This window comes from Taeniopygia guttata, chromosome 2 (assembly GCF_048771995.1).
Source record: "Taeniopygia guttata chromosome 2, bTaeGut7.mat, whole genome shotgun sequence".
NCBI lineage: Eukaryota > Metazoa > Chordata > Aves > Passeriformes > Estrildidae > Taeniopygia > Taeniopygia guttata.
Window position 1 is genome coordinate 25,195,464 of NC_133026.1, and position 18,314 is coordinate 25,213,777.

Sequence of the window (18,314 nt, forward strand, 5' to 3'; positions counted from 1 at the left end):
TCCAATGGCAAGACAGAGCCAATAAACACAAGAGTAACTTCCCTCAAGACTCAGTACTTAGCACTTTTGGAAAGCAAATCCATTCAAAATCTACATGCTGCCACTCACTTCAGAAGGAACTGATCAGAATATGTTATCTGTTTGCTAGCAACTTATTAGTCATCCATCACAGCCCTCCAGTCCTGCATGTTGAGTCACAAATCTCAATCAGTAGTCTGCATGTTCTTTCTCTGCCCAAAAGCAGTTTATTCAAATTTATCATTACAGCCTGGTTCCTAATGTACTAGCACAGTAGTAGGGCATAGATAAAAGCAGGGTTGTCCTTCCAGAAGTTAGTTCATAAGCAGAAATACATAATTAGACAACATGACATTGTTTCCAGGAGTAGGTTTGATAACAGCAAAGACCTTGAACATTCTAATTTACCTGTGTCACACCCAGGAGTTCAAATGGAGATCAAACTCCCATTCTTAGAGAGGCAAAGGCAAACTATTCTTCTTTTTCCTGCTTCTTTAATGTCTAGGCTGTAGAGTTTAAAATCATGTTCAAATATGTGGTGGCAGGGCCTGCTAGCAGCCTGGGATAGTTAAGACTCCTGCCTCTCAGGCTGCTTTATGTCAGTGTAGCAGGCACGTAGCTTTAATGGGTTCATGTGGCAGCAGCTGGGGAACAAGGATTATTTTTGAAAAGCACAAAATTCAGTATATCCAATGTCAAGAAACACACACAAACCCAGGGGATTTTTAATGGAAACTAACTATATCCTTAGGACTTTGATGCAAAGGACTTTGACACTGCAGCCAGTTCAATGAAAACTTTTACTCAGTATGCAGTAACAGTGAAGAATTAACAGTTTGAATAAGTTGGAAAAGATATTTTTTCCATCAAGTTATGATGACCCATGACTATACAGCAATTTTCAGTCACCTGTTTTATGGGAATCAGAGAATATGCTGAGTTGAAAGGGCCCCATCAGGATGATGGAGTCCAACTCCTGGCCCTGCACAGGGCCATCCCCAAGAACCACACCATGTACCCGAGTCCTTCCTGAACTCAGACAGGCTTGGTCTGTAACCACTTCCCTGGGAAGCCTGTTCCAGTACTCAACCACACCCCCAGTGAAAAGCCTTTTCTTTATATCGAACCTAAACCTCCCTGAACTCAGCTTCATGCCGTTGGCTTGAATTCTGACAGTGAAGGGTTTAGTACTTGCCCCTCCTCTTCCCTTGTGAAGAAGTTGAAACCACAATGAGGTCTCCCTTCAGTCTCCTCCAGACTGAACAGACCAAGTGACCTCAGCCACTGCTCATATGGCTTCCCCTCAAGGCCCTTCACCATCTTTGCTGCCCTCCTTTGGACACTCTCTAACAGCTTAGTGTCTTTTTTATACTGTGACAAAGCTGCACACATTATTTGAGGTGAGGCCGCCCCAGCTCAGAGCAGAGTGGGACAATCCCCTCCCTTGCCTGGCTGGTGATGCTGTGCCTGGTGCCCCCAGGACACGGGTGGCCCTCCTGGCTGCCAGGGCACTGCTGAGTCATATTTAACTTCCTGTCAACCAGGACTCCCAGATCCCTTTCCACAGTGCTGCTTGCCAGCCTCTCATTCCCCAGTCTGTCTGTACATCCAGGGCTGTCCCATCCCAGGTGCAGAATCTGGCACTTTCTCTTGTTAAACTTCATACAATTGGTGATTGCCCATCTCCCTGGTTTGTTGAGGTGTCTCTGCAGGGCCCCTCTGCCCTTGAGGATGTCAGCAGCTGGCAAATTTACTTAGTATCCCTATGAGTCCTGCATCAAGGTGACTTATGAAGATATTGAAGAGCACAAAACCGAGGATGGAGCCTACAGAACCCCCATAGTGACAGGTTGCCAGCATGATGTCACCCCATTCACTGTAACCCTTTGTGCCTGACCTGTAGGCCAGTCACTCACTCATCATGTAACCAGGCTATTCAGTGTGCTGGACATTATGAGAGACAATATTCATAAGCTTTGCTGAAGTCTTAAAAGAGTACATCTACCGTCTTTCCTAGATCAACACTTGAAGTGCGCTTGCTGCACATCAGCAGCCAAACATTCACAGGGTAACAAGCTGACTTCCATGAGGAAAATAGAAACATGAGAAGATTAATAAAAGAGGACATTTTTTTAAACAAGCACAGCACAGAGAAGGCCTAAAAGCTGTCTTATACTACCTCCCTCAATATACCTGCAATAAATAATAGTAAATAAAATGTAGAGTATGAAATGGTCTAACAAATAATTAACTCTGGGAGCTTGCCACCATAAATTAAAACATAGTGCAAGAAGTAAATAAAAAGAGGAGTCCTCAGGTATTCTTAAGATTAAACTCAAAATTAATGATGTCAGCAAACATGTAAGAATGCCTTAAGCTTTACTGGCAAAGAAGTCTGTGCCTTGTTACACATGCACATGTTAGCACACGAGCAATCCATCAGTCCTTTAAACGCCTTGGGAGCTCTCAGTACACCCCACTGTTAAACACAGACTACCCAAATACTCAGTCATTTAAAGGAAGAAAACTTCCATCCCTCCTAAGCCAAAATACATTTTTTCAAGAGTAACACTTCCTTCAATTTTAAACCAGTATATCACAACCTACTCTGTTTTGTATTTATGCATATTTACTGTTACAATGTGATTTACTGGCTATAAAAAGCTATTATTATTTATTATTATTGGCTACATACCTGACAGAACAGTAAACAGATCCAAAGCACTGAGTTCTGTTCTAAAGATTATAATACATGCACACAGAAAAAACAAAAAGGACAGCAGGTGATAAGACTCTAGAATAGGATTGTTTGGAATTATAAATGTAAAATCTCTGCCAGCACCATTTTGGTAAAGCTGTTTTTTGTGTGAAACAACCTGCACATGTCCTTACCAACAGATCACAAAACAGTGATTACAGCACAGAAAAGAATACAGCACCTATCCCAGCAGAATCCCAGCACCATGTTAAGAACACATGCTATGTTACTAGGCCTGGGTTTGATTAAAACTCCATGTATTAATACTGTTACAAGATTTTATACTAGTAGAAGCATTTTTTTTCAACACTTGGAAGCAATAACCCCCCTAATAAGTCACAGATAAATGCTTAAAATACCCCTATATCCATTTTTTAAAAACAATTACTCATAGAACTCGGAAGATTAAAAGTGTACAAATTGTGTATTTCTAGCCAGACTGTTAAAGAAGAGACATTAATATCTGCTGTGCCAGCTGAATTCAAATTAACCCAATTTTTACATGTTAATTAAACCAGCTATTTTCTTCTTATTGTATTTTTGCTCCCTAAGTAGACTAGCCTGCTAGTGATTCCCAACAGATCTATTCTAACGACGACGTATTCATTTACTTCTATTATGACCATACAATACAGTAACTGAGCAGTAATTTTTCAGTCAATTACACGTGTGATTCTTAATGCTTAAAGAAGCTGAAAAAATGTGTACTACATAGCCATATGCTCACTTCTCTATACTGCACAAGGGTAGTTGCCTGGGTAACACGTTTTCTCTCTGGTTTAGCATCACCCTTTTGGGTTTAGCATAACCCTTCAGTGAATATCATTAGGTGTCATTAAACAGCACATGTTAACATGGACTTCAATATACTACTTAGGAGTTATTTCATATACCTAAACAAGTAGTCATTTATGTTACAAAAGCAGAGAAAATCCTAGTGATTTTAACAGCACAACAAAAGGAAGCTGAAATGCGTACAAAATTTTATTTCAGTTTTGAAGATAATCCACCCAGGTAAGTCAAAGCCTTCCTTCACCTTCACATCCTCATTATGAGTGCCACTACTGCACAGTTTATTCAGGAAGGCTCAAATCTTGGTATTTTAAAAGCATCCACATACAAGACCACCAATCTAAACATAACAACAGAGTATGGTGCAGAAAAACCACTATTTACTACTATCTCCTGTCTTCCATGCCCACACCCATGGTATCTGGACACCCCATAGACACAACACATTCCCACCAGAGAAAGTCTGCACGTAGCCATGTAAAGAAAAAAAGCCACTTGCTTTTTATTACCTGCTGTAATAATACATACAAATGCAATGTTGAAGAGGTTTTCTTCAGAAATCAATGCAGATGTTTTTACTGTATCAGCAATTTAAACATGGTAACATAATGGGACACAAATTGAAGCTACATCTATTATTTTACGCTGCAAGCTAGGTAAACTAAGTATAGTGTAAATTGGTGCATTAGAGGATAAATTTATATCCAATAATAATGGAAAATGCTGGCATTTCCAAGTGTTATTTTTGAATACTTTGTCCTTTCTAAAAATAAAGCATATGGTATTTCTTAGTAAAGTGTTAGTTATTACAGTCCAAACAGAGACGTGCAGTAAATACCTATTTTGTTAGGCAGATGCTTAAAACTACAACAGAAATCTGAGAAATTATATTACAGTAGGCAGGATGGAAAATGCCTGGCCTATTGCTGATAGGCCTTTAGAAAGCTACTGTATTTTGGGGAAATTTCTGATCAAGCTGAGGCTAAATGAAGCCTTTTTTTTTTTTTTTTTTTTTTTTAATAAGATTAGGAGTGAGAGGCTTAAGGCCAGGAATCAGGCTCCTCAAACTGTTTCATATGAACAACAACCATGCAATATAACACTTACTAAAATTTATGTTATTACCAGTTGACTACTTTGAAAAGTTTGTCTGGCAAAGAATGTATTTCCTTTTCTTAGAGGAAACCTTACAAACATGCCTCCATAACAGAACAGGAGAAAAGCCCACCATCAAATAAACATCTGCCCTGGCTTAAAATGGAGGCAAAACTTGCTCCCATGGCAACAGATATTCACTGAACAACAGAGTATGCCTTAAGAGGTCTCATACCTTTGTCACAACAACACTAGCTCATGTAGACCCTCAAATCCTTAATCTCTAGCAATGCAGGAATGGGGCTAGACTTACATAAGATTTTGTCTACAGTAATTACTGTGAGATTGTACCTAAGGGCTACAGTTATTTTCATTTCACACTCAGAACTTCTTCAACTCTTGGGTAAGAAACTCTTTGCTCATCTATGCGTCCTGCTCATGAGTCTGAAGTTCTTGTGCTGCCTGCCTTTCACCTGTGTATTTAACCAGTTAAGTATTTCACACTGATTACACTTGGTACATATACCTAACTTGTCACCAAAATCAGAAAGAATTAAAAGGCATTCTAAACAGTGCTAGGAACAGCCCTGGTGGAAGCTCAGACCCTTTTAGTGACAAGTGGTCATGCTCAACAGTCATGAACAACAGCTGCTTCTTCAGCGCAAAAGACGGATCCAAGACAATGGATAAATGCTTCTGGAAATAGCCTAGCAGTATTTTCAGCACTGCACTACTTTAAGTCACTAACACTGTAACAAAATTAACTTGTCATTGCTCTTGCAAGACACCTTCTACTTTATAATACAAATAATGCAAAATTACTGAACAGACTCTCATGACCTTAACCACATGTAAGTCCCTAAACACTGACAAGCCTATTAAAAATGAACACCAACAAAAGCTGGTTTGTGCTTCACTTTAAAACTGGGAGCTCTGGACTGCCAAGTTGGCAACATTCAATAGGAGAAGACCAATGGTCTTGTTGCTGTCCTTAGGAGATTTCATGACAGGAACCAAAAAGCAGCTGACCCTTGCCTCCAACGATTACTTGGCAAATTACTTTAAACACCAGGAGAACAAAGTACAAACACTGAGCAACATGGCAAAAAATGTTACAATGCCACATTAGGGAGATAGATGCAAATCACTTTCCAAACTTTCACCATTCTTTCATGTATTAGCTAAACAGGAAGACAGCCTGAAGACCAGAAGAGATTCTCGAAAGACACGTTACGAACTGTCACTGCACAGTGTGATTACAGAAACAATCCTTACCCACGGCAGAAAGCAGCAATTAGAAGCCTCAATATTACATCGCAAAACTCTTACAAGATCACGCCAAGTTACGAAATCCCAACTTGTCAACAAGTTCACATAGGCTACAGTTTTACATTTTGTTCTTCCTGACACCAGCTTCTGTGAGGGAGATCCAAATCACAAGGTATGGATTATGTTCTCAATCTTCTTATTACAAAACGGATTTGAAGCCATGTAATTTGGAAAATGCTGTTTTTGCAGGCATCAAACCAAGGGAAGAAATCTGAGAAATGTTTAACATTTTCAGTCAAACACTGTCTGAAGCTATGGCTTTCTTGATGCCATCAATGTTACCAACATAACCTTTTACAGAATTCTTTTACTGGGGCAGCAATCATCACATTAACTCATCTGCAAGGTTCAAGGTGCTCAGCTGCCAAATACATGAGACTGGCTGAGCAGAAAAGAGAGCACAGAAAGGACTGTAAAACTTCTCAGTTATGCCTGCATCTGTTCCCTAAGGAGACTGCATTCTCTAGTCATGCTTTGTTTATCTCACATTTTACTCTCTGCAACCACTGATATGAGTCATGCCTGAAGTTTTCTGGTTTCTAAAAATGCCACAACTACACACTTTAAGTCCATAGCTAATTATTCTCAAGTTTCTCTAAAGATACTTTAAAGGGAGGGTTCAACAATTCATATGGGTGAATTTGGTACTTGCCTGGGCAAGTACCAAAAGCAAATGCTAGGATTTCATTAAACTAGGGGGAAGGAAGATGGAAGGGCAGCTAATCTTGCCTATTGGCAAAGTCGGCCTTTCAAATGCAAACCATGTGCAACCAACTTCACTGCTGTCTTCCCAAGATTGCAGAGTGGCTCCCTAAATACTTCAGGCGCTCCTCCTCCCTCTTGAAGGAAAAACACAGCCCCTCTTGAAGGAAAAACACAGCGGCAAAAACCTTTAACAGTGCCATGGCAAAACAAAGCAGGGACACTTTTTTCTAGGATCTCTTCCTACACCATCTAAACTTATTTTGGATTTCTATTTGAATGTGTTTGTGACAAATACATAAAGTAAACAGAGACAGAAAGACTCAGGGAAGGAAAGAAAAGCAGGACCTAGGGGAGCCAGCCGACAAACATGAAAGGTTCCATGAATTAAAAATACATAGTAGACAGAAAATTGTTTGCACCACTAAATGTTAAGTGCAGTTGAAAACAATGTTTCTACTCTTTTCACTTAAAATATACTATATTCCTTTATGGATCTGCAGGGGAAAACAATACAAAACAACCCCCACCCCTCAAGGATCAGACTGTTTGAAAAAATTATTTTGTATTTTTTAAATGAATAACAGAAAAATAAAAAAATTAAACCAATCAATTACAAATTCCCCCCACCCCCCAAACAAAAACCACAAAAAACCACTTACCCATCTTTTGTCTGATCCACCACACCTGCAAGGAGCTGTACAGTGCTTGCATTAGGCAAACCATCTCCAATTATCTTCAAGTACCGTGTGACAAAGTCATTAGGAGACATGAAGAATTCTCCGTTCTTCTCCACACTTGCATACTGTTAAATGAATACAATACTTAGTGGTTCAACACATCCTTCTCCAGGCATTTATTACCACCACCCATAGTTTCCAATCATGAGCAGGCCTCTGTTACAGCAGATGACAGCTCTGCTCCAGTGAACCTATATACTAGACCCAAACAGGAAAGAGTAAGAGGCGAGTACTTAAGCAGCTGAAGGCTCAGTTACCCCGGCTACCAATGGCAGACATACAATTTTTGGATTATGATGCCAACAATTTCTCCATAGTAGTTTAGTAATGCTCCATAGCACCAAATATGTTTCTGAATTAGAAGCACAAGTACATTTGCAAGCACATATGTAGCATCTCAGGCCCACTGAAACTCTGACAGCTGTAGGATACTGCAGCATATCTTTTTTATGTGAAATGGCTCCTCTCTTAGCCATTCTACTTCAGGATGAGAAGGCAGGATTGGTGAGACCCGCAAAATGCCAGTGGAGCAAATGATCCCGCAGGAATGTCCACCTGGGGGTGCTGTTTTGAAGAACTCTACTGCATCACCTCCAGCCATGGAGGTTTCTCCTTAAGGAAAGGAGAAGCTACAGATACTTCTTGGCTGAAGCGCTGAAAGGAGGTCAAAGAATATCATTTGCAGAAAAATGTTAACAGCAAAACACGAACTTTGACAGTTCGGCACACTGCAGAAATAAGAAAAGAATTCTAACACCTGCCATACATTATCCCTGCTTTACACAAGAGTTACTAGCATACTACTTCAGAAAACAGCTATTTACAGACCCAAGCATATAGGCCTCCAGTAATACGTTACAAATAAAAGCAATATTAACATTTTTGAAGATAATATCTAAATAAATAAATACAATTCCCTTTGTTAACACCTCATTGCTAGGTCATCCCTCAAATTTTAAAGTCCTCATTTTCTGAAGAAGGTCAAAATTGAAATCAACCCTGAAGACTGTATTTTAAGAAAAGAAAAAGGATCATGACAATCATTAAGAGGAAAAGAAATCCCAAGCAAGATTTGTAAAACCATGTGTTAGCTTTAAGGGAAACAGGTCTATCTTGGGATAACAAATGTGCACTGAGAACAGAAAAGAACCGCTAATTTCTCTTTTTTAATTTTTTTAAGGCAAGGTAGGATGATAAACTATCATTGCATCTCCCCATAGAGCATTATCCACCCCCAAGTAATAAATAAATTAGATGCCTATTGCTATTTTGTAGTGTACTTCAAACACACATTTTATTTCATGTTCCTACGGCTCTGCTAAGGGACCAAAACTGCCAGTTTTCATTTCATATTGGTGCCTGCAGCGTACCGTTATACCTGCTGTAGGCATATAACTCTCAGAGGGATGCCAAAGTGTTACAGTAAGTAGATTATTTTCTTCTAGTGCTATAGAAATACCATTTTCAGGTACAGCAATATCTTCAAAAACAAGGCTTCAGAGAAGCAAGCCAAATAAAACATAACTCGCTTTGGCATCTATATATTGGTTAGTGCTAAAGGATTCCTGTTTCAATAACACATGCTGTCTAGCTGCTACACTGCAAGGAATTTTGAATTGTATACTTTTATAAGAACTAACAGATCAATTGATTTCAATGTAATCATTTGCAGAAAGACAGAATCCTTCAGAATCCCAGTCTCAGAAACTTTTAACACAGCTGCTATTGAGAAACAAATCAAATAAGTCAGACAGCCTATGCTTCTACATTTCTTTTTTCATCCAGGCTAACCCCCTGCTAGGGCACTCAATAACAGAAAACAGCACAAGGTTTCAGTGTCTCCCTGTTTCTTGTCATTGTGATTTACTCAAGTGTATTTGAAATCCAATCACGTACTCTATACTACATATAGAAAATGACCTTGAAAAATGTCAGCTTGATCACTTTGACTAAAATCTAATCTCTCAGGGGTTATGTTAGAAGACTTGGAAGAAGTACTCTTGGAAATTATCATAATAAAAAGAAAATCATCAATTCTATTTGTTTTGGAGGAGCAACATTTAAAAATTGGTTCTTTACAATTTTATTTCCCCCCCCCTTTGACAATTATACCCACAGAGAATTTGATATTATACATAGTACTTAATGGCTTCTTGGTAACTTATTTACACACATTTTATATAGTCAAGCAATAACAAGTTTAACCCCATTTTAAGTAAGATTTGCAAACATTCTATTGGGGATTTGACAAACTAAATATGCTAAAAGTTTACTTTAATCCACTGCATTTAAACTGATAATTCACATTTATTTCTACACTGTGGGTACCATTCCTAAACAGCAATCATATTTTTTAATTCTTAATTGAAGTAGGAAAGAATAGTTGTCAAATTATTTTGTAAGTGAACATTCCACAATCTGCAGAAGCAACTGTATTGGCTTCACCACTTAAAATAGTCTGGAGAAGCTTAATTAACACTCTGGGCATCACTCATCTGTAGACCATGAAACAACATAGCATATTTACTCATCATTTTTCCTTCTTGGGAGTAAGCAGCATGACAATCCTGTATTACACTGAACAAAACATTTAGCTCATACTTCATTACTGGGATCCCTTCTGTTTAGTGGAAGGAAAAGCAAAGCAGGAAGAAAAATAAGTCAGGGGTGGCATTTAGCATGCTAAACTACAACCCATTCATTCCACTAAATCAGAAGGTTGAGGGAGCTACCACCTTCAGATATGGAAGGGAGATGAATATCCATGGGCAGGTAAGAAACTATTTTCACACTGTTCTCAGCAAACCAACTAATCAACTTCCCCACTCTCCAGTTGAGGATTACCTCATAGCTGAGAAGGAACTGGGCTCCTCTCTAGAGTGTTTATTTCCTTCCCAATGCTACTATCTTCTCAGGTCAGTGGTCTACTCCCTGTCTGCATTTTCTGCTGCTGTGCTCCTGCTCGTCAAGTATGTTCCTCTGTAAACCACATAACTCCTTCTTTTGCAAGTCTTTTTGCTCTCCTGATAGATACAAGTTCCAGGACTTAAGAAGTTAAATCCTGACTTTTTCAACTGAAAATCTCATTTCAGAGCTATAAATACTGACAGTATATAATAAAACTATAAATACAGGCAATATACATTGTGACACCTACACATATTGTTAATAATAGCTCACAAGGGACAATGGAAAAAATACCAAGAACTACATGGAGAGTGGGGCATGATGCTGGAAAGCAAAGATGGAGGGAAGAAACTGGAAAGGTATGAGCTGTCTCAAGCCTTCAACACCTCTACAGAAATAATTCAGATACAACAGCTCCCTAATAGCACTGTGGCATCTTACCTCATACTTATTCTTCAGAACCACAAATTTTTTTACTCTTTTTTTTTTATACCAGAATACCAAACTTACCCAGATAGTGGACTAATGAATCTTAGGAAGGTTAGACATAGTTCTTTAAATTTAGGAAATGGGCCAAAGAAAGCCAGTTTCAAAAAATCACTGAATAGTTTGGGTTGGAAAGGACTTTAAAGATCATCTAGTTCCAACCTCCCTGCCATAGGCACATACATGTCCCATTAGACCAGGTTACTCAAAGCCCCATTCAATCTGGCCTTGAACACTTCCAGAGATGGGGCATTCACAACTTCTCTGGGCAAGCTATTCTGGGGATTTACCAACCTCTTCCTTACTTCCTTAACCTAAACCTACTCTCTTTCAGTTTAAAGTCAATCCCCCTTGTCCTATCACTACATGTTCTTGTGAAATGTCCCTCTCCAGATTATTTGTAGTCTCCCTTGCGGTACTGAAAGGCTGCAGCAAAATCTCCCTAGAGCCATCCCTTCTCCAGGGTGAACAATCTCAGTTCTCAGTCTGTCTTCATAGCAAAGGTGCTCCAGCACTCTGATGATATTTGCAATGCTCCTCTGGAGTAGCTCCAACAGGTTCACATCCTTCTTATGTTGGGAGTCTCAGAGCTGGATGCAGCACTGCACGTGGGGTCTCACAAGAACAGAGCAGGGTTGGAGAATCACCTCCCAGTTTTCAGCAAAACACTAAAGCACATTTCTCTCAAGTATGTAAGCAAGTATGTAAGTCTTTACTTGCATGCTTTCCACAGCAGGCCAAGAAGGAAGAAATTTCAATTATATAATAAATATGGCCAGCACTTCACAAGGTGATCTTCCCAACATTTCTACAAATAACAGAAGCAGAGATAACCCTAAGGAAAAAAGGATGGCAAAGATGGAAGAAGAAAGTTTACCAAATTATCTAACAGTAAGGTGTCTACATGAACATTTTACCACATGCAAGAACAATAATGAAACTCCTACCACATTCTCTGAACAATGTGGGTTTTTTTCTAAGATAGCAATACTTCTTCTGAGTCAATACAATAATCACTCAGGAATATGTCTGACTTCTTGGTGAGCATTGTTAAATTCTGATAATGGTATTTAAGTCTAACATGGTAATAATACGGTGAATGATTAATGGTTGGAAAAAACTATCAAGAGTTGTATGCTGCAATAATGGAGCAAAAGATATGAAAAATTTAAGCAGAAAGAGTAAAATATTTACTTTACACATACCTTCAAAAATATTGTTTTCAACTCAGCTGGATCAGCTCTTTTGGTTAGAGCCACCTACAAGTAAATACAATTACATTAATATGCATAGCTTACACAAAAGGTGTCAAAGTGTCATTTAAAAACAAGAACACAAACAACAGAATGAGTGATGAAAATAAATGTTCACCTTAGATAAATTAGGCATTGCTTTAGTTGGCCATGCTCATTTTATCCATTTCACACTTACATAAGGTTATTCAACATTTTTGTTCTGCTTTCGTTATGCAATCCTGCAACTCTTAAACAAGCACACATTAACAAGTCATAAAGACATTCAAGAATCGCGTCTCTATAGCATACCTCTCTGCAGGGATTCAGCATCATACTCTCTTTACCACAGATTTTTACATTTACAGCACCTTTCACCTAAAGATTTCAGAGTACCACACACAGTCCATAAGTGATAAATGGCAAGAATTACTCACAAATTTGTTCAAGAAAGTGGCTCCATAAAAAACTGAATTTCAATGTAACTATTTGGTTTATTACACCATTATAAACTTACAGTGTAGATCTTTTTAAAGAGATTAATACAGAAAGCAGTATCTAGAGTATCTAGATTTTTCTGCAGATCAAATTAGCAAGTTCAAAGCAAAATCTAAGTTACATTTATCGCCACAAGTCCAAAATAGATTTTTTTTTTCAAAACACTGAATCAAAAAATAGTCAACCCATTATGGAGTAAGTCCATCAGTATTATCCTGGTTGTTATACCATACAATCCTTTTGCTGCTTTTGGCAGTTAGTGGATGTGTCCCCTCAGTCTGTGCCTCTATAGCTCCCCTTTCCTTCTTTAGGATACCTTGATAAATCTTGCTTGCTAACATAATAACTCTCATCTGACAAGTCAATTCAGAACATCAATCTATTCCAAATTTTAAGAAACAAATCCTTTGCAAGCAAAACAGATTTTCAAAAAAAAAAAAAAAAAAGTGACAGGGAACAGCCAAAGAACAAGACACACAATCTTACCCTCACTTAAGAATTAAACATCAGAAATGTTATCAATAGAAAACTATTTCCTTTCCTAACTCTTTATAGCAATGGTAGACTGTAAAGGCAAATGTGACTACAATGCACTTCTAGAAGCATACTGGCCTACTGCAGAAAATGGAAGGAGTCTGTGTAAGTCTATACAACAGCATTATATCCTCACATGTACACTTAATGACGAATCTTCAGTAAGTTTGTCCTCACCCTAGATGGTTAATTCAAAAACTAAAAAAAGACAAGAAAAAAACCCCAAAAATATGCAAAAAACCCAAAAACCAAACCAAAAACCCAGAGTATTTTAAGAAAAAATTATGATTAAGATTTCTATTAAAATTCTAGAAGTTCTTTAAAAGGGAAGAACCACACCTATGCTCAACTGACAAAGTCCACAGCTGGAGTCCCAATCCTGTGTCTACACAGAAATCTATGGGAAAGTATTGCAAGAAATCAAAGTGTAATTGTGAAGCTAAGAATATAAAAATGTATGTTTTCTAAAATGCAAGCTGTCCTAAATGTAATCACTGTGAGCAGAGAATTAATTTAACCCCTGCCTGTAAAAATCTGATAGTCTAGAGCACTTAGGAACTCTGTGGAAAGAAAAAAATATCACTATTTCTATGCTGCTTCAATCCAGAACCTTGCCACTATAGAAGCAAAGGAAAGACACTTCAAACATCTTTAGCCAGCAAATATAAATCAGTATCATATTTTATCTGCCTTAAAATTCAAATTTTATACTGTCAGAGAAAGCTAAGCCTAAAGAAACCAAGGGAGAAAAGAAAGGAAAAGATACATTAACTCACACTATTTTCCTTTAGTTTCATTGCTATTAACAATTCTGAGAAACTTGGGAGATGTGCTCACAGGTCAGCCACCATTTTTCAGCCCCCTTTTGATTTTGAATTTGAGTGGGGTTTTTTACTGTCAATACTGAAAGACAGGTTGAAGTTGGTTAAGTCAATGAATGCACAGAAGAACTGCAGACTAACAGCCCAAGCAGTGGATGCATACCACAACTTTTCTCCATTTCCCACAGTCTATTTCCTCATTCTTCCATTCCCCAACATACAGGAAAGGCATAGTTAACACCATGTTAATTGGTGCATCCATGTGACATCTACCAATGTGCTTTCTGAAAGGTGTATCTGATTCCAATTGGAAGAAAAGAGCCTCTATTATATTACATGAGAACTTCAGGAAGACTGATGCTAATGCAGCCATACCAGTGGCTAAGGGAAGTATTTAACTCAGGCTTTCATCCATACCCAGCTATAGGCAAGGCTGAAGCTGCATACACAGCCATAAAAACTGATCCTGATGACAGGTGTTACTAGAAGATTCCCACTCTAGAAAAGGTCAAAATATTACTTTCCATACCATTCTGTAAATTGTTATGTCAACAGTTGAAAGGCTAAGTAACCTGATGCCAACAGGACTGCAAGCTGACAGGTAGCATGCTTGATGAAAAGTGACCCACAGATGAAAGCTGTTTCTCCATCAGTCAGCTCAGGTGATATTGCTGACTCTCACATAACTGGGTTCAGGTGATATGTTTCGTTACTGGAAAGACTTGTCCATCTTTTCTCCATAAAGATAAAACCAGCTATGAGCTGGCAGGCCTAATACCTCTAAGGTGGCATGAGAAGGCATTTGACAAAGGAGATCTGAGTGAAATAATGTTGTCACTGCTCTTTACAAAGAAATACTATGTAACAGACACACAAAATAAAACAGCAACTTCTATTAAGTAAGGCTCAGTGAAGAAAGCCCTCCAACAAATATTTATTATTAAAAAACCCAGGAGACAACAGAGTACATCAACTGAAGTGCAGGACTATAATCAAGTTAGAACACTCTACAGGGAAGACTGGGATAATGTATAGAAAATATCAGCAGGGATTTTCATTCCTAAGGTATACATCTGAAAGTCTTTAGCAACATACTGTGTGTACACGTGGGTTATAATATATATGAAGAATGAGACAGAACAGGCAATATAAGAACTGCACTTGAAAATGCTGAGTCCCTCCCATTAGCAGTAACACTCAACAAAGGGTGCACAGAGAAAGGGAAAGCTCTGTGACAGTAACACAGACTGATTTGCATGCTGGAGCTCGTCATATCTTTAGACTCCCTTGCACCTTGACCTTAATTTCAGCCCATTTTCTCCAGCAGACCTTTATTCTCCTTATTGACTTATGCTCAATTTACAGAGACATGCATTTTCAGTCTAACTTCAATACTCAAAATTAAATGCAGAATTTTTCCATTAAAATATAACTGTACTGTAGGAACCCTGGCCTGGTTCAGGGGTTCCGTGTGGTGGTAAAGTCTCTCCTCCAACCCGTGCTTCCAAAGAAAGGCTCAGCAGTCTCTTGTTGTTCGGTCTCAAGGCAGTTTATTGTAAGCTATCTAAAAGATTGTCGTCTCGGGCTGCTGCGGTTTGCTCAGCAGCTCAGGCAGAGGCAAACACACCCCTGACACCCTCTCTGACTCCCGACTTCTTCTTCTCTCCCCCCGCCCAGGGCTGGTGCTATCTTTTATATGACACATTACGTCTTACATGTTTACAGTTTTTCCCCAATACCTACTACCTATATTAAATGGTGCTTTTCTACTCTAAACCAATCCATGAGCGCCAACATCATCAAGAACATGGAGGTAAGGAAGAAGAAAGAGGAGGAACAGGACCGGCCTACATTCCTCTATCTTAAAACTTCTGACCCCCATGTACAAAGTAAAAACCCCCCTGTCCAGGTGTTAAACCCCCCCTGTACAATACTAAAAAATTCTCCCCTCTATTTTGTTACTACTTCTACTATAAAATTTAAACTTTTGTGACTGCTTGTTCCACCTTCAAAGTTGGTAACTCATTCCAAGGCTCAAATTCAAAATCACAGCTGTTTCCAGCTGCCTGCCAGGGTCTCAAATGCCTCTGACCAGAGCCTGGAACCTCCAAAAATGTCTGAGGGACATTTTGAGTTCCAACACTGTACAACACAAGAAAACAAAATCCATTGAGACTCAAAGATTATATTACATTCCCAACCAACTGTATTAATATATTTGTTATACACAAGGTAGAAGAAACAGGTTGTGAAAGATTGCATGGTATCAAAAGACACAGAAAGACTAATAACATAGTGTGCTCCATCCAGTAAAGAACAACAACATGGATGGACAAGAAAGAAAAAGAGCAGTAGGAAAATTGTTATTAATGTCAACATAACATTAATCTAATGGCAAAAAAATAATATCTCATCTTCTCACCTTTACGGCAAAGATCACTTTGATAGCCACAGTCTGAATAGAGAAGAAAGGTGATTATGATCCAGGAATACTTGGGAATTCCAGAAAGTTTATTGCAACAACAGCAAGTCCTAACCAAAGATAAAGAGATAAACACCTCATACCCTTTCTTTCTTTTAGTTTAGTCCAAATACAACTCAGATGTGAAGGAAAAAGAGGTAAGGTTGCCCTCCTACACCTCAGTATCTTTAAAACCACCTAAAACCACCTAAGCAGGTAAGATGTTGAACAGCTGTCCTTCTCCAAGCAGAGAGCCAGAGCTGTGGCAGGACTGACAATGGTGAGCTCACTCTGTTTAGTTCTAGAGAACACCATCTAACAGACACACACAGAGAAAAGATGTCTGATGAAAGGCTCAACAAGTGATCACAAGCTCTTGTAACTTGTGTTGAGATTAAGATTATTTTTCAGAAGTTCATCCATTCTTAAACACAACTAAAGAATGCAATGTACTTCATACCACTAAAAGACCTCAAATTAAAATTGAAACCTTATGTCTTGTAGGGGTATTCTTTAGTTTCATCACAAGTTATTGAGTCCACCTGTAAGACTCAAACACATGTGGCCCAGTTTATGTAAGAGGTCAGATTAGATCATTGTAATGTTTCCTTCTGGCTAAAAGTATACATATACACTTCAAATGTGCAACTCCAAAGGAGATCAAACTGGGGTTTGACCTTACATTCTTGTTTAAATGACTGACTGGAATATCGAAAACCAGTTAGAGCACAGTTACTGGCCAAGTCTGAATTCAGACCAGAAACCCATTAATACTGTTTAAGTATTATGCTAAGACAACAATCCAGCTTTTATTTTAATACAACTAACCTGTTCATGTAGATGAGAATCATCTTTCTTCCATATTTAGACTAATACTACCATAAAATATATATAGTCATTCTTCTAATCGAGCAACTCTCCTTGGTTGCATTCCACCATCATATCCATATCCTAAGTTACAAGTGTTCTCCATCAGCATCTGTGCAGGACACTGTCTCCTGTTTCAGCTACCTCAATAAGTGTTTTCTCTTAGTCCAACATGCATATTGTCACCCCAGCAAAAGAACTGCCATTCATTCTACAGTAAAAGAACTTGACTGTGATCTACAGTGAAAGCGAACTACACAGAACTTGACATTATAAGGAAGATTTCAAGCAAGATGTGGACCAGTTCACCAAGCAGAGAATCAGACAGCTGCAAGGACAGTTGTCACTGAACACAGATCAAAAACCTTCTCAAGAGACCTTCTTAACAATAAACCGAGTGTTTCTCCTTGAAAATACAGCTCAGATAGCATTTGGCATATCTGCCCAAAGGCTTAGGGTAAAAAGAACTGCAAGAGAAGCTGATAACTACCAAGCAGGTAGGTACATCCAGCCTGATCAGTCTAAGCACAATCAGCCTTGAGACAAAAACCTTTCTTTTCCAAAGATCTGATCAAAGCTCTGATCCTTACAGTCAAACATTTCAACTACACTTTGCAAAAGTCTAACCCTACACTAAGCAGCAGTTACTGTATTAATTTGTCTAATAACACCTGGTGAAGCTAAGATAAATGAATGCTATTGACAATGAGCAGCAATCTTCTGTAGGATCTTTTCGTATCCTACAGACTGGTTGAGCATGAAGAGATGCAGAATAAGCACTATTCAAACTAGTCAGTTTTGCCGAGTCTACCCCACACACTGGTGAAGCAAAACTAATTTATTAGCTAACAAAGACAGCATATCTCAAGTAAAACCATTCACATCCCTCTTCACTTCATCATAATTATAAATCTCTGGGCAATTCCCAGTCTTCTGCACCATGGAAGGCGGAAGCCTTGCTTCCCCCAAGTGCATCAAAGCTAACAAACCTACTTTATTGTGCAATTAACCTTCTAGTTTTGATCCTACTTTCAAAGTCCCAGATCAAATACAGATGGCTTGTTCATAAAATGG

The 18,314-nt window shown here is 38.6% G+C and overlaps 1 protein-coding gene across 5 annotated transcripts in view; it reads right to left on the bottom strand.

Annotated features, from left to right (window-relative positions):
* SLC25A13 (solute carrier family 25 member 13) overlaps positions 1-18,314 on the bottom strand; it is a 101,428-nt gene that overhangs the window by 65,767 nt on the left and 17,347 nt on the right. For all 5 annotated transcript variants that reach the window (XM_030264695.4, XM_030264696.4, XM_030264692.4 and 2 more), the window contains 2 exons: positions 12,033-12,086; positions 7,357-7,499 (listed from right to left, as the gene is read on the bottom strand). In XM_030264695.4, the coding sequence (XP_030120555.1) occupies positions 7,357-7,499; positions 12,033-12,086 (197 nt within the window). The remainder of the gene's footprint in view (positions 1-7,356; positions 7,500-12,032; positions 12,087-18,314) is intronic.